We start from the raw sequence: 24,638 nt of genomic DNA on the forward strand, positions 1-24,638 counted from the left end.
CCCAGCGCTCAGAAATAAGGCTCAGCATAAATGAAATCAGCAAATCCCTGTTTACACTGAAGTTTGGAATCAAACGCTCACATTTTTCCAGAAAGCCACCAAGCTGGCTCCTGAACCTCCCTGTTGACTGAGCTACATCCAGAGACTGAACAGAAGATGCAGACAGACAAGCAGGGAAACAGCCATAAACAACAGGCAGCACAGGAGATACCAAGTACTTTAAATAAGAGACTAAAAACACCACGGAGGAATACTTTAATGGGTAACAAAGCAGTATAATTTAGCAAGCTTCCTCCCCAATCTAGGCAAAATCTGTTTTTCCATCAGGTATCTTTTAAGCCCCTCTTTGAAAACAGGTTATTAACTCCAACATAACTCTCAGGACAGCAGGATACCACTGCTGCAATCACAAGCACCAGGAAGTCAAATATACACACACATGCCTCACACATGCTTCCCCTTTCTCTCCCACCCTTTCCCAAAAAAAGAAAACATTCCTTCCTTTTACAACCTGCTGAATCATGGCACAGGCAGGCAGCCCTGAAACCCGTTCCTGCCTGTGCTGCTTTGTCATTGAGGGGAACAGAACAGTTTAAAGAAAAAAAAAAAAAAGCAGCTGGTAAAAGCCTATCCTATGCTGTGAGTTTCGAGATGTTTGACTTTAGATAAAAGGAATACAAAATCAACAGAAGAGTGATATATAATCCAGAAAGAAAAAAAAAAAAAGAGGGATAAAGGGAACAGAAGAAACATGCACAGAGATTGAACTGCTTTGGCAGCCGAGAAGGTGATATTTTTAGACTAGACTACAGAGTGCCAGGCCAAGGGCGATGAAAGAAAGAGGGATGGCAGATACTGCATGGCAAACACGACATTGTCAAAGAAAACCATGTGAGTGTGTTTGGGCTTTGCTGCAGGAGATTTGCCTCGTTCCACTGATAAACTGGAGAGCGTGCTGTTCTCTGATTTTGGCAGTAAATTTTAGAAATGCAGAAAATGGGCAGTGTGGCAAGGCTGGCAGAGCCTGAACATGCAAAACTCGGAGGTGAGAGGCAGTCCTCAGTTTATGAGTGAACCACAGCTTTGAATAATGGTATTTTTGAGAACTTTTTTTGCTCTGCCTGTTACCAGACAGAGAAACCTCCTGCGCTTTCAGCTGGTACTTTCCATTCTTAATTCCCTCTAACCTCAATCTGTGAAGAATTCCTCCTTCCTTAATCCCTGCAGGGCATTGCCACATTGCTAGCGCTCTCCTTGCATTTCAAGCATTTGTCGTAGATCTTTTCAGACTCATTCTCCTCTGGAAAACTGGCAAGAAGTGAGTGGAAAATCAAGCAGGTCAAGGTTGCAGGACATTAGTGACACCACACAGACAGCAGACAGTCAAGGCAGATGACCAGCAGGAGAACGCTGACTTTTGCTCTTTCAAACTTTGAACTGCAGGAGGGAAGACAAGCTCACATCTCTGTACGGGGCAATGTCCATGCGCCCTGGTACGACTTTAATGGAAAACACATTTCTTTACAATGACATCTCTGGAGAACACGCCTGAAAAAAGGACAGAAAAAGATAAACTGACATTATCAAAATGGGGAGGAGGCTAAGTGTCTAAAGGAAATAATAAAGTCCTGCCATTTTCAAAGCTAATAAATGTGAATGTAAGTAACGTTATAAATTAATTGTAATAAGAGGAGGCAGATAAGTAGAAAAAGGAAAAAGCAACAGAGAACCAGAAGCAGAGCACTAGCCCATGGGTGGGTGGAGACGGGGAGACACAATACTGAGGTGGAAGAAAATAACCCATCCACCTGATACCATATGCACAAACTAGGAAGTGCCCCTGGGAACAGAAACTTTACAGAAAACTTCTGCGACACACAAGCTGAGAATTACCCAAGACAGGACAACAGGTGCAAGTTTGATCTGGACATAAACTAGAGAAATCCTGATGGTTTCTGTGGGTTGTACACAGCTTTCGTGGCTCCCTTAGGCGTTGCACCAGTTTGCTGGGCACCATTTTGTTCCCACTGTGCCCCTTTCCACCACTTCTTTCACAGACCAAATGGAGATTTGCTTGAGAGTGGCCTTCAAATACCCCCAGAACTGTGTCCTCCCTGAGGGTCTCACACTTGAGGCATTTTTATCTGGGCATGGCTGCAATGCATGCAAGAGGAGTTGGACGTCAGTTGCCTTCTGGTGCGTTGAGTGGCGTGCTATTATTCCAGCTAGGGAAATGCAGCTAGGGAAATGCAGATTACCCTTCAGGTGCAAACACAGCATCCCCCAACCAGCTAAAGCCTGCCAGCAACAGCAACAGGCTACCACCACCTTAGTGGCCTGATTGCATCAGCAATGCCCAAAACTTTTTGCAAAGGACAAAGGGCTCATTCCACACAGCTCACTGAGAGCCAGGGCACAGAGAGGGGCCGTGAGTGTCATTAGCAACAAGGCCAAAAGAGAGAACGCTGTGCTGAAACAGAAAGCGTTTCCGCTTTAGCTCACGTGTTTCAGATCAGCCAGGGCCAACAGTGACTGACAAAAGCTGCTCTTCTCTAGCTGCTCGTGGCTCTGTGCTAATTCCTCTGCGACCGGTGTCTGTACAGCAACATGCAACCCCTTCAGTGAGTCGGTACCTCCTCAGCCGAGGGGCTGTCTGCTTCAGGGCTTCTTTGTTGGTTGGTTGGTTGGAAGCAGTTGTTTTGCCAAGGAAGTTTTTGTTTGTTTTGAAGAGGAAGAAACATTTTCAATTCTCAATGGTCAGGTTTCCAAACATCTGAAGTTTTGACAGAGTGACTGGGTGCAATTAATGGCAACTGAAATTCCGCTAAAATGTAGAATATCACAAGGAGAAAGGAAAAAGGCAAATGGGTTTATTATTTAGGAGAGAGAAGGGCAGATAGCTTCCTGACTGGCTCTATGAAGGAAGGAAGGCAGGAAGCCTCTTCTCCCGTGCCAACATGTGATTGCTCTGGGGCACGGTGAGGCCCCATGGCCAGGATTGCCCAGGAGCCCCCCACCCACGCCCCGCTCTCCCCTTGGCATCAAGGGACACAAACGCCTCCAGCACTGCACGAGAAGCCAGGCATCTGGGGCCAAATACAACAGTGGGTAACTGAGCTGGCCACAGCACGGTGCTCCCCCTCGGCAGCTGCCTGCCTTCCCCACCACATCCTCTTCTTAAAAACCAGGTGAAAATTGCAGCAGAGCAGCTGTATTCCTGACATGGCACGTAAACAGCACAGGGCCACTTCGCACCCCTGGTCCATCCTAATCCTCACTTGCTGAAGTCAATAAACAGGGAATTAGCAGCACTTAACTCGGTGACCTCTCTGGACCTGCCATTCTCCTGCTCGCAACCATCAGCTCCTGGTGCTGAAGAGGCTGGATTGCAGGAGACAACATATTGGTGTATCTTTGTCTCTGCATGGCCTGGGTGGAAAACTGAGCTTGGCAACATCTTAAATTGCCATCAAAAGCCTTGTAAGTCAGTAATGTGCAGGAGGGACTCGCTTCAGACAAACATCCTTCCCAGGATAAAACTCTTCCTAGAAACAGCTCCTTCCTTGCCATGCGTGTTTGCGGCCACAGTGGCTGCAACCAGCCAACAATTTCGTGTGCACTCGCTGTATCCTTATTAACCACTCGGTCATACATTGGAGCTGCAGGGCAGAGTGACTTTGCACATTTAGCTCCCCCTCCAGAAACAACAACAGTGCTGAGAATCCTTCTAACTGAGCTCACAAACCCACCAGAGGCCCTACAGAACGTACAGCCACTGGCAGCTCCAGTCCTTGCAGCTCCCCTGGGCCTGGCCGGTGGTGCTCCCTCCCAGCTGCCTTGACAGAGCTGGTTTCAAATCCCTCAACCTCATATGGTGTCTGCATTTCCTTCCACTCCTTGGGCCGTTCCCTGACTTAACGATGCCTGGCAGAGAGGTGTCCTGTGCAGCCAGAGACGTTCTGCCCCAAGGAGCGGCTGGAAGATCTCCAGCACTGTCCCAGGCTGGGGTCCCTCCCTTTGCAGGCAGGACACCGCTCGCTGCGGCCGAGGGGCTGCAAAGCTCCCAGTTAAAGCACCATGACACGTTTGCGACCCCATCACTGCTTGTGCATCCCGGCCCCTGGAGACCATCCCCACCTTCCCGTTCTGATATTTTTATTTTCCTATCTCATATAGCTGTTATTCAGAAAAAAAAAATGCTGATACACATTTATTTTCCAAATAAAATGGTGACAAGGCTTTCTTGGTAAGCTGCAATCCCCTGTGCTTTCCTCAGGACAGCGAAGGGGGCTGGACCAGACGTCTGTAACCAGGCACAGCGGAGGGAGAGGCTCTTTCTGCTGTTTCTCCCAAGGGAAGGTCCTGCTGAACACCCACTGTTCACATCTGCAGCTCCCCACTGCCTTCTGGTGGCAAAAACGCATTAAAATCTCCCTCCCAGCCCAGGCTTCTCCTCCAAGCCGGCGCCAAACACTTGTGCTGGGCGTGTGGTTTGGGGCCCTGTCTCACACCCTTCCTGGCACCCTCCCTGCGGAGTCACTCTGAAATTCTTCCTCTTTTCTGCAGAAAAAAAAAAAAAAAAGGCTCAATTCTGTGCCAGAGAGGAAGGTGAGGAATAAGCAAACCCTTTGTTTCTGAGGTCCGACCTCTGCCTCCGGGGATGAGACATATCTCCAACATTTCTCTGCCTCGCGGGGGCTCTCAGCAACTCGCAGCCATTTGCCAATGGCCCCCAAAAGTGCAGGCACCTCTGAGGCTCTCTCTTGCTCCGGGTCCTCAGCGTTAGCTGGTCAGGAATGGCGAACAGATTTCCATCCCCAGTTGCCAGGAGCAAAGCAACCAGGAGTGAAGGGCTTATAGGATTTGCCGCTGCTTGTATTTGTGATAGTCATCTCCTAGGAAAGGATTAGCTGCTGGGCCTGGAGGTGCTCTCACACCTGCCTGGCCTCCGAAGTCCAGCAGGAACAAACTGTTTGCTAAGGACTTCGTCACCGCCGGAGCCACTGGCTGCCCAGCCATGCTGTAGCCAGGGACGGCAGCGAGGTCGGCAGGGACGCGGCAGCAGGACGAAGAGGAGGACCACAGCTAGCCCCTCCTTCCAGCCCGTTGCGTGGAGTTGTGTGCAGTGACGGTGACCTCAGCACCTCTAACCTGGTGGTCTGACAGAGTTTTCTTTGGGAATACGCTGCATTTTCTTGCATTGCTGTGGCCGACAAAACAAAGATAATGTTATGGTGCTGTATGCATTCCCTCCCTCATTTTAATGGTTACAGGGGAAAATTTCCATTGGTTTGCAAGTTCTTGTTAGCCTGAACTCTTGCCCAAAAGCATCCGGTAGTGGGCAAAAGGTATGCACTATGCAGAGGTACTGGAGGTTTCGTTCATGAGAATATCAGTGTTTATATTGTACCTGAGCCAACTGCTCCCAGGAGCTCCCTGAAGCGTAGGATGAACTTGAGACGCAGCCTGTGGTGTCCGTATTGTGTTCACAGACATCTGAAAACCCTTTGGATGGGAAGCCAAGGTTGTCCACATCACTGGCAAGCACCTGAGAGAGCTCGGCAGCTCTCCCCAGCGTCAGCCCGAGGGCTCTGCTTTGGAGCTGCTTGCACATGACAAAATGGAGACAAGGCACCTGATAGCTGGATTTCTCACTGATTTAACACCAAATATTTCTGTCCATCCTGACTGAGACCAAGGCAAGAGTAGAGCCTGTCTCCCCTACCAAGTTTGGGTCCTGCTGCCACTGCTGATTGATTATGGGAGAATAAAAGGAAATGACGCTTAGTATTATTTCAGAAATAAATAACCTTTTTTTTTTAAAGCAGATCAAGGCAAGAGCATGTGAACCAAAGAAGACGTAAGCAAGAGTCTGGAATCCACTGTGTTTTCTTCTGCTTCGGAGTCAGGGGGGTGATTAGTGTGGCCCTAAGGGCGTGATGTTCTCGCTATTCTTTATTGTCCTGAGCTTAGATTCGCCCCAGTTTTCATTGAAGTCATCTGAAAAGTTGGAAATTGTTAAAAAACCCTAAAGATGGCTGTTCTGATAATGTTTCCAGGGAAAACGGTGAGTCATGGATTGAAAAGCAGCTCTGTGGCTGTGTGCAAGTGCAACAAGTGGTGCAGTGTTCTCTGCAGAGTTGGAAGATGCAGCAGCTTTCTAATGTGGAAACCCAAGAGAGTGTGGAGGTGGGGATGTATTTCAGAACTGACTGGCTATTAAAAAATCAAACAGAAGCTGTGGGATGAGAGGCCTCCTTTGACACATGGGCTGATAGGAAAATGAAGGCAGTCTAGGGGCAGCCACAGAAAATGTCTGCTTGGCACCAGAGTGAAAGGAATGGTTAAGGTTACGCTAGTGAAACATGACAACCTTTGCTCTCATTTTCAAGTCAAATAGCTTAGAGTTAGATCGTATCACTCGAGACTTGAATTAATCATGGGATGAGTATTATAACTGAAAGAAATAGATCAAATTATAAAGGCAAGCTGCTACCAAGTTCAATGGAAACTCGAAAGAATGAGGAGGAACGAAGAGATAGGTCTGATTAAGACTGATAAAAGTATCAGCTGTGCCTGAGGGAATGTTGCTGTTCTCAAACACAAATTCCAAAGTCAAAAATATGGTGCTTTAGTTTTCCATCAAGAAACTAGGCTAGGTAAGAGCTTGAATTCTTTAACCCCACTGAGATGAACAGGCTTGCAGCTGAGCTGCCTCCTCCTTTGCCTTCATTATTTATAACTGGATTATAACTATCAGATGCGTATCAGACAAGCTCACTATTTTGGTTTTACATTTCCAGTTCATTTCTTTCATTTATTCTAAACATTTCCCCCATTAGATTTTCCTTTTTGCAAATATCTATATATGTAACTGGAATCAGTCGCTGCCTTACTTTACAAAAGCACATAATTAGCTTCCTTTGTTATTTGGGGATGTTTTCATCTAAGACTTTGTCATGTGAACAGGTACATTTTCACATTTTTAATCTGGCTATCAACTCAGTGACAAGAGTCTTTCCTTTTGTTCCTGCTGGACAACCCCTATCCAAAGTAAAAGTGGACCGAGCTCCAAGCTTTCTGCAATCCTGAATAGACTTTTGTATCAGAAAACCTTTTTACAAAGCAGCAAAAAAAAAATCAGAGACGCTCCTCCTTATATGAATATAAGGCAAAGTCAGAAAAATTCCCAAATTAAATTTAACATGAAACTTGTTTCTAATTGTTTACTAATTTTTTAACTGATTACTAAACCGAGGTCTGCTTTACAGCTTTTCATAGATTCGTATATATATACACACACATGTATATGTATAGTAAATATATATATCTACATGCGTAATAAAAGTCTATATTAATAAAAACATACATAATAAAAAATCTATATTTATATATCTGGTTAAAACCCCTTATATGTAGAGTCAAGAAGATCAGTGGTACAAGAAATGTTAAAAAACTGAAAGGGTTGATCATTAGAGGGCTTTGGGAGGAATTTGAACTCATTTTCAGTAGAGTAAAAATAAGTGTTCTGCAGATAGCAGCTGACCGTGTTAATCTGTTGTAAATATTGAACCTCTGGAAATTGTGGATGGAGATTTTTCTGTTTGCTTTAGTAATAACCTCAACACTGGTCCCTGATAAGTCCTGTACCAACAGACTGAGGTGAGTATCCCTGAATAGCCACACGCTTCTGTGAAAGAAGTTAAAAATTATAGAAACTAGTAGTGTCCTAATAAAACCTCCCAAAAAACTTGAATTAAGGATAACTCTGTAAGGACCTTATTGACTGCCTGACATCCATCCTGCTATTTATCAGACAAAATAAGAGATTTTTCCTTGCAACATAGTCTGTTGGCATTTCTTTATGCAAAAGGTGAGACTGATCCTTAAAGTTAGCGTACAATAAATGCCCTTGTAGATGAGCATCCACATTCTCCTCCAGACACACTTTTCCAAACAGAGATTCAAGCTGAAATCCCAGTTCTCTTGCCCATCTTCCCTGCTACAGGTAACTGGCGCAGAAAGGAGTTTTCTTCCTTGGTTGGCTGTAACCAGTCCCAGAAGCTCCCTGGTTGCTTCATCCCGATCACTTCCAGTCTTGCCTGCACTAGAAGGTCTCTCAGACAGGCAGTCACAAACAGCAAGCAATTACTGGTTTGGTGATGTCAATGAATCAAAATCCTGTTTGGCTGCCTTGGCCCAGGCCATATCCTTATTATATCAGCAGATGAGAAGCAGTCACACAGGTTATTGCTAATTCTTTTTCAGTGGCACGTGGCTTAGTGAAAGATCTTTTAAATAGATGGTGAGACACCGGTGCTCTTCTTGGGCAATTGCAGGAATTTGAGACTGAGCTCCCTTAAATCCCTTTCTTGTATAATGTGCTTTTCTTTTTAATTTCTAGTGCTGTTATTCCTGCTGCCAAAAGCTTAGTTGTCACACAGATACCAGAGCTCTTTTGTCCACTTAAAGGGCAAGGCAGATTATTCTTTGGTATTTGCAGAACTATAGCAACAGCCGAAAATTTAAGAGGGATATTCAGGAGGAGAGGACCAAGACAGTGAATAAAGTACACAAGCTGTTACACGTAATCACTGAAGCTGTACAGGGCATAGCATCTGTTTCGGGTCTCTGCAGGTGCTAAACGAAAGAACTAAATTGCAATGTAAAGCTGCAATGACCAGCACTAACATCAGGGCTTTCACATATCAAAGACCAAGCTCCTGTGTGCTGTGTTCAACTCTGCTCTGCCACGCCAGACCCCAGATAAAAGCCTGCTCCCATCATGCGGAGGTAGGGGATGGATGCTGTCCTGCAGGCAGAAGCCTGGGTAGCCAGGAGGCATCAAGCACTGACTTGGGCATTGCGAATTTGCTTAGTGGAAGCGGCTGCCATCAAGATATGCAAAGTTATTAGGCAGCATCCCAGCAGCATCCCAGTCCTGTGCAGTGTGGAGCTCATAGGTGGGTGCTGGAAAGTGAGTTTCCTTAAGTGTGATGCAATGGGCAGCGGGATCCACATCCTGGTACTGTCCATCTTGCTTATCGCTGGCACAGGCACAAATCAAAAACAGTACATCTACGTGTTTTGCAGTATGTATTGAATGTATTGAATGTATTGAAAGTGTGATGGCTTCTGAGGGATTCCTATCACTAAGAAAATTTTCCTTAAAACATCACTAAGAAAGTTTTCCTGGAAGAAGGCAGTGGAATTATGCCAGGAAACTGCCAGGAAATTGGAAGCGATGAAATACTTCCTGTGTAAGGGTTACAATAAATCCTCAAATTACGGCAGGTTCTCTCTGCCCTTTTCCCCAGCAGAGCTGCAGAGTACAAGTAGTGCAGCTCTAACCAGGAGCTCAGTAACTGCCTGGTGTGACTCGAATCCTCTCCTTGTCAGACCACTCATAGACACCATCCATCCCGCCTCCAGGTTTTGGGAGGCACATAGTCTGCCTGTGCCATTTCAGCCTCCCAGCGGTTAAAAGCACGGGCGTGCAGGCAACTTTGGTATTTAGCACTGTTTCTGGTCATTCTATTCTTCTACACAATTACATCATGCAAATATCCCACACCCTAAAAATAAACCCAGCTGGTTTTAAAACAATTCCTTTGTCCCAGTGTGGGATTGGTCACTGCTCTGTGACTGCTGAGAGGTGGTTTCTCGCCTTTTGCGAAAGCTCCCTGTTCTTGATGAACTCATCAACTGCTTCTCAAAAGTCTCTGGGAAGAGCAAGATTTTCTAACTTAGAGCCCCTGGCTGTCCGTCTGTCTGTCCTGACTTCCCACGACACAGCCCCTGGCTGCCTGCCTCTGTGGGCCAGCACCCCGGTAGCTGGAGAGGCTGAAGTTGCTGAGAAGGTGCTGGAAGAAGAGCCATGTCAGGATGGGTGCTTGGTCCCAGTGGCACCTCTGGGACCTTTGCAAGCCAGGAGGGGGGACAGGAAGGGAAAGGCTCAGAAGGAGCCCCCCAACTTAAGATGTTGTTGATAGGAGTTATCTGCTCTTGGTGGTGGACAGCAAAGCCGGGTCAGACTTCCTGCGGTGTCTGGGCTCCATGTGCTCCCGTACCACCTCTCCCCAGGGACCATCCCCAGTCCCGCTCTTCCCGCAGCTGCCACCGCTGTTGAGTACGCCGAGGTCAGCTCGACCCCGGCCAGGCTCTGACGCACAAAGGCTACAAGAAGTAACAGCCAGTAACCAGAAGCCTGTCCCCTCCCAGACTCGCGTTTTGCCCCCGTGGCTGACCTGTGGCTGCCACCGGCTCCCTGGTCCTGTGCCAGCACGATATGTGCAGGCCAGCTCTGTTTAACTTCTTCGGAGACAGGAGAAGGGACAGAGCCCATTCGCGTTCCTCTGAGCTCAGCTGTTTATGTGACCCAGGCAGCCTCTTCTGCTTACACTGCGCTTGCAGCCTTGCAGGTGCAGCACGGTGTGTGTACCCCTCGCTGGCAGCATCCCACCCGGTACCCGGCTCCATTCCCTGCCCGGCTGCCCCATCCCCTCGGACACATCTCAGGGCATCTTCTGGAGACACGAGAGCCAAAGAGTTCAAAGAACAACAGTCCAAACCATGACCTGCTCTCATCCACAGCGTCTGCCTTTGGTTCCTTCCAAAGATGTATTTCAAAACCTTTTAACACCACCGATGTCAGAGGACCTTACAGAAACATCCATCTGTCTCCTAGTGCATCCAGCTGTGCTGCCCCCAGCGCCTTCTGCCCTCACATGAGCTCTTCTGCCGGCCTTGTCCCGTGCCAACGGATGGAGTCTCTGTGGTCTCACCTCCTGTGTTTGTCCAGCTCAGCCACAGCCTGGGGTGATGGCTGAGGTGACACGGGGCAGGATGCTCAGCAGGATGCAGGTCCCACCAGGCGCAGCCCCGCAGTGCCAAGCAAGGAAAGCAGAGCAGCTCCGGTGAGGGCAACCAGGACAGGCACAGCCTGGAGATGGCCATGCCATAACTCCTCCTTTTCCCTAGCCTCTCATGGGAGAGGAACTTGGTGTGAAAATTCACCGTAACAGCAGCGGGACCACTGTCCTCCTGACTTGCCCTGTCCCTGCAGATACAACCCTACACAGCACCTCCTCAGTTCAGACAAATTCCGCCCCTCTCTTCCCCTGTGCCTATCAAGCCAAGGGTCTCTCCTTCACAGGAGGCCTATCGGAATGCCAGTCTCCTCCCTAAAAAAATGTCTCCTTAGAGCTGTTCTTGCTCAGCCCCTCTCCGATGCCCTGCCCAGCTCTATCTCATAACCGGGTAGGGCTGGCTGGCTTTCTCGTCTAAACAAGATAGAAAAGGTAAATAGCTCTATTTCTTCACTCCTGTAATTTAGGGAAAGGGAAGCTGCACTCCATGACCACTCTTCAGCCTTTGATGTATTTCGATGTACCCTGTAGCCTTGCAATTTTTTCCCCATGTCATTATAGGATAATACTAAGTGTGTGTTAACATAAGAGCTGCCAAAGATGTTTGAAAGGCTTGTTTGTCCCTTCGCAAAGGGAAATCCTCCCCCTCCCTGCCATATGCACTTATCGCTCCAGAGATTCATTCTTCTTCGAGCTAGCCAGAAGTGAGGTTGCCTTTCTGGCGTTGTTCTTTTTTCTGTTTATTTGCTATTTCTGACATTCTGCTGGAAAGGCAGGAAGAAAATTGGAAAAACACATGGAAAGGAGTTTCCTCATGTGACAATAACAAGGCAGGACAAGAGAAGGATTGAATTTGCTTGTTTTAATATTTTTAACAGATGTTGACCATAGAAGAAAGCGGCATTATTCATTTGCATGTATCAGTGCCTTTTGATGATGGGTTAAGGGGAGAATTTTGGCATTGCTTTTATACTGCTGTTCCCTCTAGTCAAATTTAATATGCATATGGATAAAGCTCACCAAACTCCCGTAGAAGAAAGCTTTAAAAAAATTTTTCTGAATTATCCCTAACTCATGAGTATATATACTCATTTATGTAGTTTCTCAAAGACTCCATCTGGCTTTGTAGAAAATGTTTTTTAATGTTTCCCCTGTTTTATCTTTAAATGAAGCCCTTCACCTTTAGTGAGGTGAGGAGCACCGTCAACAGGAGCGCTTGGCCACGGTCCTGCTCCACGCAGCGGCATTCAAGCAGTGCATTAAAGCAGCCCAGAGATTGGTTTGGCCCTTAGAAATTTTGCTGTACCTCATCATTTGAGAACATTTACGTGACCTCTTTGATATGCCACAGATAGGGAAATCTCAGGAACATCTGTCTGAAATCCGTCTAGATCAACAGACTAACGCGCATCTCCGATATATACTGAGTTTGTACTCCGAGGGATGCTTCACATAATCCCAGCCTGGATGTTGCTGGCAAAACCAACCACCTGCTATTTCACTGCCTGAAAGGAGGGGCCTCTGTATAGATGCACGTTTTAGGAAGATACGGTAATTCTTGTAATGCAACTTTTTTATGGTTATTGCAACATGCAGAACCCAGGACACATTTCAAAACACTCAGAAGATCTGAGCCAGCTTGCACCTTGCTGGGAGCCATGGTGGGAAGGGCAGAGCAGAAATCACCTGCAGCTGTCCCCACTTCCTAGGAATGGCCACACGTGGCCAAATGCATCTTCATAAGGGATGAAATAATGAATTGTCCTTTTCTTGCTATATTTTTAGCTCATCCTTCCTCTTACAGCTGCAAAATCCAGGAATTCCAAGAAAGTCTCAGCACATGTTGGTCTGAGTTAACAGAAGGCTCTGCAGGCATGGGAGGTCAGGAAGGCATGTCTGTTAAGAAATACTGGTAATTTAGCTTAAACAAGATGTTAGAAATAGAATTGATCAGTTAGAGTCAATCATTCAGCATTAGGATGTCGGGGTCATAGCACGAAGCTGTGTGACGTGGTGTACTGAATGCTTAGCATTGTTTACTTACCATGAGTAGCTGGACTCACCAAAGCCTTAGGCCACAATTTGTGAACTTTTGTTAAACTTTTACTGAATTACTTGACTTTCACACGGAGTTACACAAAGGGAGGCCCCAAGAGCAGGGCAAACCAGAAGATAAGGAGGCTACAGCCATCAAGAGCAGCTGCAGCTCCAGGAGAACAGTTAATGGCCTGCCTGGAGATGGAGAAGGAACTCAATAAGGTATTAGAAGATCTCAGACCAGGTATCACTGTTGGACCAAGTGGCGTGTGAAAGAGGCATGAGTGGCGGGTGCACAGATCGGAAGGGTGTAAGTACCCAGAGATTTCTTCTTTGTTCCAGGTCCCTCCCAGGAGGCGCCCAGCTCCAGCTGATTTTTCCTGGCTGTACCATCTGAATAAATTATTTATATAATAAGATTCGATGCTTGAGACTCTGCTACGGGACACCTAGGGTTCAAACTGCGGTGATAATACCGGACGCTCGGATGGCCTGGACTGTTGCTGGCCCCACTGTCCCAGCCTGGGCAAGCTGTTAATTGAACAGACTGAGGTGCTTGGGGCTGAGCTCTCTTTCATTCTCTTCAACTAAAAAACTTCTTTTTTTTTTTTTTTCTTTCTGTATGGCTTTTCATTCTTTTGAATGAAAAAAACCTCTCTTGTTTTCCCATGTGGCTGTTAGAAAGACACTAACTGTTCCCACAGGCAGTCCTGTGGTCACGGGGTTGGATGTGCTCAGTGGCTGCAAAAGAATTTGAAGGGAAAGGAAGCACAAGCGCTAACGAGACTAGAAAATATTTCCATATTTTTACAGTACATTTGGAAGGACAAGGCGCCTCCGTGCTTCACAGCTGAAGGGTAAGTTGCTCAGCTGCAAAATGTTCCCTCTTCCACTAACAGAAAGCTCTTGGCCCATTGTGCTCTCGTGAAATACATTTCCAGGGGAATGTTATTGCTGCAACGGTGCTGGACTCAGCGCTGCTGGCTTCTCCTTGCCTCATTGCTCCTGGGGAGTAATAGATACTGCAAATTCTGTGCCTGCTTAAAACTCCCCCGAGCCTTTTGTGTTGCTTATTTTTCTTCCCAAGATTATTTTTAATCCCGATTGGTGTTGCAGTCCAGCTCACAGGGCAGCCCTGCACTGGTAATTAGGAGGCAAAAAGGATGAATGGCTGCAGGAAGAGCTGGCAGAAGCAACCGTGAGCACAGAAATACGCTTCTAGCGATGACTCAGTGGGAGGTGCGAGGAGTTTGGACCGTGCCAGGTCCAGCCGCCCTGTGATGCTGGGCCACGTTCCCACGCTGTAACCCGGAGAGCAGAGTAGGTGCCAGGCAGTGGGAGAGGGGGAAAGCGTTTCATTAGCTCCTGCTCAGCAAATCCATCCCCAGGTGAGCCTGGGACCGCAGGACTTGTCTTTGCTTAGGAGGAAATTCAAACTTATCAGGCTTGGAGGGTAAGGTTTTGCAATATGCTTATTCCCCAGGCTCGGAGGGTAAGGTTTTGCAATATGCTTATTCCAGCGTCACTGCAGGCGGATGATGACAGCAGGGATGCCTTGTCCCCATTTCCCCACCCTGGCTGCTCCTCCTGCCCCTCTCCTCCCGTGAGTGCGGTGGTCTCCCTTTGCTTGCGGCCTGGAGAGTTTTGTGTCAGATCCGCGGTGTGATCCGAGTCACCACGCGGTTACGTGGTCGTTACGTGGGATTGAAATGGCGAGAATGTGCTGGAGGCTGCGGTGGTGACGGGGACCATATCTACCGGCCGGAGCCTGCCCTGGCATCCCCTGCACAGGGATGCCGATGGCCACTGTGGTCTGCAGGATGCTGAGGCTGTCCGGCGCTGACAGTCCTGTCATTGAAGGGCATTTGGTGCTGGGAGGAGGGAATTTGTGTCTGCTCCTTGGCAACACTGAGTGAGGATGGAAACTCAGGCGAGTTCAGATGGTGACAAACAGGGACAAGAAAAACATTGTCCCCTTCAGGAGGTAAAGACAGCTTGGAAAATTGTGCTTATGGGGGAGGGAGGAGGAGGGGAGAGACATATGTGCTTGTTTATTCATTCATGTTTCCACTAGCCTTTATTATATTTAAACTACTCTAGATTATAGTAGAAGAATGATCTGGGGAGCGGGAGTGCTCTGTGCCAGCCTTTGCAGCTCCTCCTGGCCCGGGTTTCCTTACGCGTATTTGACACTTTTGATGCAGGTTACACTGCACTGTCATCCGGGGAAGGTGTAAGCGCAGATCTTTTTTGTTTGGTTATTTTGCTTTGTATTTTCTTTGCTAGCAGGCTGTAATCAGACAGAGCAGAGGGAAACCAAATGTCATCAAGCACTGCGAGACCTCTGCCCTTTGTGAGCTGACACAGGAAAGTCCTTCATTTCTTTGACAGCTAAATGGGAGAAAACGAAACACAATGTTCCTTGTATTTCTAAACAGTCGCTGGAATGAAAGAGGACCAATTCTGAGATGAAAGAATTAATCTTACAGCTGGTGCTTGAAAAATTGCGGTGTCTGTGTTTGATATTTGGAGAAAAATACTAAGCTGGGACATTGTTATAGCCTCTTTGGGTGCCTTTGTCCCTTATGGGGAGGCAGAAAACTGGAACCAAACAATCACTTTGTCTTAACTCGCTTTCCCTTTTCCCTGTCGAAGGGAAAATTCTTCAAATGAAGGGAGGAGAAAGAAACAAAGCCAACAGTCTCAGCTGCTCGCAGCCGTGCCAGCTTTGCGACAGGAATGGCCCTCCTGACATGGGAAAACATCATTTTCCTTTTGCCATATCCGGACGAATTCTGCAGGTTTTCACCCACACAGAACTCTTTCTGGTGTTTACGGTGAGAGTTAATTTGGCTGAAGATTGATCAGAAGCCTTAAATACACAGCTCCCAGCCTTTCCAGTACGAAGGTCAGCTCTGAAACCCTCTCAGTATCTGACAATCATCCTGCAGGACCCATCCCCAAATAAAGGATCAGCATGCAAGACAGATCTGTACCTTCTATGCTTTATCACATCCTCTCTTACCGCTGCAGTGGGTTTTTCACTTGGGGGCTTTATTTGATGCTGTCTCAGTGTTGTGGCTGTAAGTTGTGCTCCGTGCCCAGCGCGCACTTTCCAGAGTCTCTGCGGACAGTAACGTGTCCCGTGAAACTCTGCCTGTCCTAATGCTGGAGCGGTGCAGAGCAGCCCAAGCGGGGCTACGGTTTCTCACGCAAGATCAGCACGAGGGATGTGCACCAGCCTTTGTTAGGAGCATTTTTAAACCAGACGCCCCAGGAGGAGCGTGTTGCTGGGCTGTTGACGTTTGTCCCTGCATTCAGCTCCCAATTCCCTTCTCTTATATCTCATATGTTCGCTCTCTGCTGGCTTTCCCACTTCCTCATAAGTCATTCCTGGAAAAGGGAGGGTGGGAACGGAAAGACTCCATTAGATCTCTCTCTGCTGATTCACATTTCCACGGCACATAAGGTAACGGGCAAGCCAGACTCCTCCTGGTTTAAGCACTACGAATCATCCCTGTTCAATTAAACCAAACCTATGCTGCCAGCTACCACTGCTGGCTGCCACATCAGCAAGGACTAAACGTGGTCAGAGAGCTTCTGATTGAGAAATCAGATTTTCTAGGGGCTGGAAGAGTCAGTATGTTGGATCAGATTCATCTGCTGGCTGCCGTGACAGTCCTGGGAGTCGTGGAGCAAGGTAGGGACCATCAGAGGCACATGCCCAAATACTTGCTGGTACAGTCTACTGTACCTCCATTGATTTTCTTTCACTTCCATATTTTGTTTCTGCTGTTGCACTGGCACTTCTCTGCTTTTCAGACAGTGGACTAGTATCTTGTCTGGGTTTTGAAAAGTACTCAACAAAACGAGTGCCTGGGAAGCTCTTCCTCTGAACTGACCTACCTCAGTTCAGAAATTTCTTGTTAGATTTTCTCTGCAAATATGTAGAATTTTTTTCTTTGAGAAAAGGGTTTACAGCAGTTCCTGAGGTTTCTGTAGACATTAGCATGCAATGAGCACTGTAGTGTGGAAAGGTGGAAGAATGGGCTGCAGTGGGTCACATGAAACATCTCCCAGCCGTGGTTCCACATTGCAGGACAATTTAATTCAGTGTCTGGGTGGCTTACCTGTGGCATCAGTTACTGCCCTACTCAGCTATCAGGATTTAGAAAGGGAAAAAATTAAAGATTGAAAAAACCTTAAAATGGGCAGTAACAAAGTGCAGCTGGACTGTGTAACAATTTCTATAGATAACAGATGATTTGTTAATTACACAAGGGAGAAAGCAGATGTCCACTGGTGGTATGTGACTGAGTACTTCTTGTTTCGCTGTTGCACGGGGTCATTCCTTGTCCTCGTCTGGAACTTAATCTGGGATTTTTGTCCGGCTTTCTCTGCTATGCCAGGGTGCAAGGTTAGGAGGAGACCACAGGACTACCTCTGGCCATCTCCTGGCCCCACCGTTCCCAGCCAGAGGACTGACCACTGCTACTTTTCTCTCTTTTGCTGCAGCCTACTTCTTCCTCCAGGTGATCTATGCCAGGAGGGTGTTCGGCATTTCTCCTCCAAAGATCTCAGGCCCACCTGAATTTGAGAGGATCTTTCGAGCACAGTAAGAAATTTCTCTTAGAAAATGCTTGCCAGATCTCATGCCTAACGGCACTGCCCCTCCCCTGCTTCGCCATTCATTTCTTGGGACTGTAATTCAGCAGTTACTCACTTCCCTTGGGGTTATGTTAATGGGCTTAAGAGTCAGATCAAGACTGTGTTGGCTCATGAGTCCTAAACACACCAGCCACTGCTGATAGAAACCACACAGAAATCTCTGCTGCAGAGTGTAGGGCTGCTAAAGACAAAGTTGTGGGTGCCTGAGTCTTAGGCTGGTTTTAGCCAAGCGGTGTCAAAGCCTCAGGCAGCTTCAGCCCTGCTCTGAACTCTGCTCGCTGGGAAGGACAAGCTCCCAGAGAGATCTCCGCTGGGGCTGGGACAGGGATAGCCGCAATCCAGCATCTCTGCTGTGACTTCTGTGCTAGGGCTGCAGTGGGGAGGCAGAGAGGGAGGAAGCTCCCACTTCTGCTGTAGCTGAGCACTGAAAAAAAAGCAACTGGGCAGCAGGAGCCTTTCTGTGCACGGTCTGACCTGGGCATCTTTAAGTTAATTCATTGTGCCCTGGAGACCCAGTTCCTTCCGCTGTTTAATTCCTGCAACTCAAGGTGGGATGGGAACTGTGGGGCAAAGTGCAAGTCTGGAGGCTTTTTATGATGACATCAGCTCTAAAAAGCAACAGCCTACAGCCGCCGGAAACTGCTTGGGGAAGCAAAAAAAGGAAGATCTTCCTCTTTTCCCTTGTTTACGACCTCCCTCTTTCCTGCCAGGGTGAACTCCTCTGAATACTTTCCCATTTTCCTGGCACTTCTCTGGCAGGCTGGGCTCTTCTTCCATCAAGGTGAGAACAGCCTGTTTCCTGGTTTGTCACTGGATCCATTCCCCTGAGCGCTGGCTCAGTCCTCAGGTTGCGCTCATCTTCTGAGCAATAAATTAGGCAGTAATTCTGTCTCTGATGGGAGGGTAGAGCCAGAGGACACAGAGCCTCTGTTCCTCCACTTTGGGCTACCTGCTTGGCTCAAAGTAGCTCTAAAAAAAACCCTTTGGAGGTGCTCATTGTGATGTCTCTCAACTGCAGGTCTGGCTGCAGCTTTGGGTCTGCTCTATCTCTACACCCGCTACTGCTACTTTACAGGATACAGGGCATCGTCCTCAGAAAGGTAAACGCCTCTGCCAGCCTGGAGTACGTGGTAACCCTGGGGGTTTCTATTTGGGAACATAATCTGCTTGGGGGAAGCTTGGGCTGCCAGGGATCCTCTGGCTGCTTCAGGGTCCCTGCCTGACTCAGCCTTGCCAAGCTCTCACCATGGGTACAGGGCTCGGGCCAGAGGCACAGATACGGGGCAAGGCTGGAGCTGCCCTGAGCGCTTGCAGGGTGTGTGAGCTCCCTCGGGGTGGGAGCAGGGCATGGGACCCCACGCAGGGCATGGGGGACAGTCAGGGGCTGCCTTTCCACCCCTCTTCTCCAGGGACCACTCCTGAGGGAGAGCGGCGATGCTCGGTCTCAGCAGGCTCCCTCTCCTTCACCAGGCTCACCCCGATATACTTCAGTGCTGGAGTTCTCTGGATTCTTGTCGCAGCGTCAGCTCTGGGCATCCTGCATTTCTTCCTCTCTCACTACGTGGGGCTGAACATCCTCCAGCTTCTCACAGCATGACCTGCTCCTCTACCCCTTATCGGTGTCCTCGCCTTAGAGTCCTGCTCCCTCCTGGCCGTGGTAACAGACTGGCTGTACCTAATACAGCACAAGTGACAAATCCACCCTCACCTGAGTTTTTAACAGCTCCCTCCGCACTGCCCAGCACCACCACGAACCGCTGAGCTCTTCAGGAAGTATTTTCCCCTGCCAAGTGCTCCATGTCTGGCAGCTCCATCATGCCTGATGCAGAAACAGCAACACTCCAAAACAAGGAGAATTTTAGGAAAACTGGACACATAAAAGTGAACTCATCTCAGCCTGAGCTTCCCGGTGAGCTGCCCCAGAGAATCACCATGTTTTCCCCTTCCTCCAGCAGCTCTGCCTTCAGCCCAGGCACCAAATGTGGGTTCATGCCAGTTTTCCAAGGCCCACACCTAGGAAAGGCATTTGTTTGAAACCAGTGTGGGCTGAGGCAAAACAAAAGAGGCAAGGGATAGAGAGGAGCAGCCACAAACACGTGCGAAAGTCTGTTAGTGCGCTTGTAATGGCGGTGTCAGCCCTTGCCCGTGGGCGATATTGTAAATCAGGCTGTGCAAAGCCATAACCACTACTGCATGTATAACTTGAATACCACTGAGTGACAGGGTGCACAAACAAAAAGGCACTGAGCTTGCAGTGCTGGGTGTCTCCTTGTGGGTCTGCAATTAGCAGAGAATAAAAACCCGCGTGCCTGAGCGCAAGGTGGCTGCCTCGGTTTCCCCGTCGTGCAGTGCAATGCAGCCTGTGAGCCTGCGTCCCGTGGGAGGAGAGCTCTGAGCAGGGAGAAGCTGATTTTCAGAGGTGCCGAGCTCCCGGACTGGGGGCTGAGCAGTGGTCCCTGTTGGGTGGTTTGGCCGGTGCTCAGGGCCCCCTCCGGGCTTGGCCCTCCTGCAGCAGGAAGGGCTGGATTTTCACGGGAGCTCAGCATTCCACACGCTGATGCTTTTGGCCATCGGTCCGTGACACAGCTCAGAAAACACCAGCAGCGCTCCGTGCCATCGTCACGGCGGGATTTCACGCCAAACCTGAGTGTAAATAACTGCGTGAACATGCTGCCAGTCTAACCACATTTTAAAGCCTGCCGTCCTCCCTGCCTTCCCCAGCAGTTTGCCTACCTAGACTGTAAGAACAAAAGGGAGGTTTTTTTTTGAAGAAGTGATTAATTTTTCATATTGCTTCATTTCCTGCCCTGCATTTTAAATTGGCTTATCCAGCAAAGCCCTCGGTCCATTTCCCTTTTGGGCTCTCCTGCCTTGGAGTCGTGCTGCCGCATTGAAGTTGGCAAAAACTGCAGGGAAAGGCTTAAATCCAAAGAGAAATAACTGTACAGCACTTGCCTCTGCAAAGTTTTCAGTGCAGTGGCGCCCCATCCTCACAGGAATCCCCAAGTGTCACAGCAAGACAAACAACAACAAAATAACTTTTTTTTTTTTTCCTAGCAGCTTTGGTAAAACACTTGGAAAAAGGCTGAGTGTTGTTAAACCCTGGCTATGCCTCAGCAAGGCCAAGGAGGGAGACATGCCACCTGCCCCCAGTGAGATTTTACTTGGTCTTTACATTAACATGTCTTACCATCTCCGAAGTTAATTCTCAGTCCTCACCTTTTTACTACCATAACCAGTCCCCTCCCAGAGGGGTAATACAGAAGGACCAGCCCCAGCTGCCGGTGCAGGTCCTGGCTCCGTGTCAAACCCCCGCTGTCCCGGATTAGTCCAAGCTGGCGCTCACCGCCTCTGCGACCACAACGTCCATCTCTGACCCTGCAACCCATTTTCTGACCCCGCCGTATCGGCCTGGAGCCCCTGCCCACCTCAGCCCCGCTTGTCCCTGCTCTGTCTGCGTGTGACAGGGCTGCAGAATGACTCAGAGGAGGGAAATTAATGATTCAGCAGCCGGGCTGTGGCAAGCCAGCTTCTCCCCCGGGTGCACAGAGGACCATTAAAAATCTCGGTGCAGCACAGGGCGGGCTCTGGCCCCGGCTGCCTGCCATCCCTGGCGTTGTCACCGAAAAAACTCATTTCAGGTCATTTCAGGGGCCTCTCGCAGAAGGAAAGCTCCTCCTCTCCGTGCCGTCATTACTCTGCTCCTTCATAATTGACTTCATTACTTCATTACTTCTGCTACTTCATAACTGAAAATCACTTTGCCTGGTCCGTGGTTGAACGACGCAGCTGCTGCTGTCAGGATTTTACCGGATTCGCGATGCTGCTGCCGCACAGCGCGATGCACTGATGCCGTCCGAAACCGCTCTGCCCACCGGGCATCCGCTGCAGGGATGCTGAGGAGCCGGGTTTGGCCCGGGACAGGCTCTGCCCCTGCCATCCCGAGGTCCGGCGGCTGCGGGGTCACCGTCCAGCCCGCCCCGTCAGCCCCAGCCTAACGGCGACCCAGCCGAAGGATCCCGGGGCGTCCCCGGGCCGCTCCCCTCGGGAGAGGGCGCCGGTGCCACGCGGCCGGGAACGGCGGGGGGCGGGGGGGGGGGGGCAACTGCGACCGGGGGAGCGGGGGGAGCCTGGGAATGTCGGGGGCAGTTTTTGCACCCCGAGAGGTGCCCAGGGCAGCAGGCGGGCAGCGCGCTGCACCCAGAGCCGTGGCGGCATTCAGGCACAAACCCAGTGCTTCCAGTATTATTATTAAACCTGCCAGGCCCTGGTATTAAGGTTATTGGGGTGTGGGGAGTCCTGGACCATTCTGGAAATCTCCTGGAGACGGCTTCTGACAGACACAAGAGCCCTTTGCAAGGGCTTCGCGAATTCCCGGGCTCCTTCCTGCTCCCTCCCCTTACGGCTGCTGGATCAGTGTCAGCGATGGAGAGGAAAAGTTTTCACGTGACATATTTGGAAGCAAATCCCCTTGGATACAGCCACAGCCTCCCAGCAGAGAGCAAAGGAAACCTGCAGAACCGGCAAGAACTGTTTTATCCTAAGAAACGCAGAGGCTGAACTTGTAAACATGTCTCTGTCCCTCAGTGGGGCTTGTTCCCACGCGAGAAAACGAGTGACGATGGAAGTGCACAGCTCTCTCCCCATGACGAAGCAACTGCCATCCGGATCGCTGGCGCGCAGGCGTTCCAATTTCTGTGTTCACAGGAACCTAGCCACGTTGCAGAAGCCCGTAGCTTATCTCGAAAACTTCAAGGGCGCCCACGTGTACTTTCCTACCCAACACGTGACGGCCCGTGCAGGATACGTGCACAGACAGGTCTCGTGCGCAGACACCAGTGGGTTTACACGTGGCCCCCGGCACCGAAACACTGCCCTGGGACTGGGGAAATGCTGACTCCCAGGCCACGAGGATGATCAGAGGGCTGGAGCACCTCTCCTGTGAGGACAGGCTGAGAGAGCTGGGGCTGTTCAGCCTGGAGAAGAGGAGGCTCCGGGGGGACCTTAGAGCGGCCTACCAGTGCCTAAAGGGGGCTGCAGGAAAGATGGGGAGTGACCCTTCAGCAGGATCTGTTGTGACAGGACAATAAGTGATGTTTTTAAAATAGAGGAAGATAGACTCAGACTGGATATAAGGAAAAAATTATTTACAGTGAGGGTGGTGGAACACTGGCCCAGGTTGCCCAGAGAGGTGGTGGATGCCCCATCCAGGCCAGGTTGGACAGGGCTCTGAGCAACCTGATCTGGTTGGAGATGTCCCTGCTCCTTGCAGGGGGTTTGGGCTGGATGGGCTTTACAGCTCCCTTCCAACCCTAACCATTCTATGATTCTACAATTCTGTAAAAAATGCACCCACGCACCCGAGCTCATGGAAGAGTACCCCAGTTCCTCCAGAGCATGGCTTGGTGGGACAAAAAGAGCACACCCTTGAATTTCCCTGGGGAAGCTGCACTGCCAATTTTCTTTGGGGGTGAGTTTGGGAGGGGAAGGGCCTGCGGGGCTGGGAGAGGAGGGAGCAGCTGGTGGCCCCTGGCATGTCCCCCAGGTTTCCATAGCACCAGCATCCATAACACAGGGCCAAGGGGAGGGAAAGAAGTAGGTCAGACTGGGCTAACAATACCCAGACGTATCTATCTATGGCTCAGCCCGATCCAGGAAAGGGGCTGAAATGGAGGAGAAAGGGAGAGTGAAAAGATAAAAAGAAAAAAAAGGAAAACACAAAGTGTCCATAGTCTGAGCAATGCATTTTTTTTCCCTCAGAAAAATAAGGATCTTTTAAAGCCACCTTTGTGTATCAGTACTGAGAGACGGAGACTAGCACCCACCTCCTGCCCATCTGACAGCAGACTACAAGGGAATTCAAATGCTAATTTGGAGGCAGACTTCTCAATGGGTCTTTATTTCTGCGGCAGCTCTGGGGAACCGGCCGGCTGGAGCTGGGAGGATGCTGATGCTGCCTCCAGACCAGCACCGGGGGGCGCTTTCCTTTCCGCTCTCCGTTCCTCATCCTGGTTTTGTTACCCCCTTGTCTTAGTTGTACTTGTTTACATTCAAGAGACTTCAAGGGCAAGGAAAAAGAAGGCAGGCACACTGGAGCTGTGTAACTGAAATAACCGCGCTAGTGACCCATTTTATGTGCTGAGTCTGCAGAGGCCCCGCTGTCAACATACCCGCGTTTTGGTGCTTGTCTGCGTGCAGCGCGGTCCGTTTGAGCTATGTATCCATCAAGGCCAAAACTAGAGAAGAACATGCTGGGCAATAAAACCCAGAACCCTCTTGATCCGAGTAAACATACGGGGACACACATCTACTGGGTGTGTAACAGAGCAAGACGAGAGGAAGGAGTGCTTTGCTCGGCGGGGGTCGGAAGGTGTAGGTGCAAGAGCACAACCCTCACTGGGGAAACTGAGATAGACTGGGGTGAAGAGCGTGGCTGTGGCTGACCCGTGTCATACCTGTGGTTTGAGATCACCGTTTGGCTTGCACACCGCACCGTCGCAGAAGAGGCGCAGCTGTGGATGGAGGCGCGGGGTGTTTCAGGCAGGCCAGGACCCTCGCCCACAGGCAAATGCTCCCTCTGCGTTACCACAGGCCACAGCCTTGTGCAGCAGGGTTAGACAGTGGGGTAAAATCCAAGCAAAACCAAAGCTATCTGCCACTTGGTATGTCAGCAGGTCAAGCCAGGGAGGCCAGGAAAATCCACACTCTAAGGTTACAATTCGCCTCATCTTCTTTTATACCTCCCAGCAATTATCACTTGTAAGTGATAAGAGAGCACCAAGAATTCATCTTTCCCCTGGTGAGGGCAGAACCCCAGTATGTACAAGGTGGACAGGGCTTAACACACCCTTTTGTAAATGCCCTGCCTCCAAAGGAAAACTCAGATATTGGCTGGAGTAGCTCAGGAAAAGAACGTGCCCTGCTCCAGCCCTCGCTGATCTGTGTCCAACTCTGTGTTCAGAGATGTCTAGGCTCTAAAAGCTAATGGTAAAAGTTAGGTAGGAAGAGCAAAAGTCAGATCAGCACTCAGGAGGACTCACAGAGCACTCCCGGAGTGAGAGAATA

At 49.4% G+C, this 24,638-nt stretch overlaps 1 protein-coding gene across 3 annotated transcripts; it reads left to right on the forward strand.

Moving 5' to 3' along the window:
* Positions 1-13,710: 13,710 nt before the first annotated feature.
* LOC104487068 (leukotriene C4 synthase) lies at positions 13,711-19,827 on the forward strand. 3 transcript variants are annotated; one of them, XM_086758778.1, is made up of 6 exons: positions 13,711-13,762; positions 15,561-16,605; positions 17,421-17,520; positions 18,284-18,354; positions 18,592-18,673; positions 19,044-19,827. In XM_086758778.1, the coding sequence occupies exons 2-6, from the start codon at positions 16,548-16,550 to the stop codon at positions 19,168-19,170; spliced, it is 438 nt and encodes a 145-aa protein (XP_086614904.1). In that variant the 5' UTR covers positions 13,711-13,762; positions 15,561-16,547; the 3' UTR covers positions 19,171-19,827. The 3 variants fall into 3 exon arrangements, with proteins under 3 accessions (XP_086614904.1, XP_086614903.1, XP_086614905.1); XM_086758777.1 differs by lacking the exon at positions 13,711-13,762 and adding an exon at positions 14,258-14,358; XM_086758779.1 differs by lacking the exon at positions 13,711-13,762 and adding an exon at positions 14,276-14,293.
* Positions 19,828-24,638: the final 4,811 nt, after the last annotated feature.

This window comes from Chlamydotis macqueenii, chromosome 14 (assembly GCF_036417535.1).
Source record: "Chlamydotis macqueenii isolate bChlMac1 chromosome 14, bChlMac1.mat, whole genome shotgun sequence".
Taxonomy (NCBI): Eukaryota; Metazoa; Chordata; class Aves; order Otidiformes; family Otididae; genus Chlamydotis; species Chlamydotis macqueenii.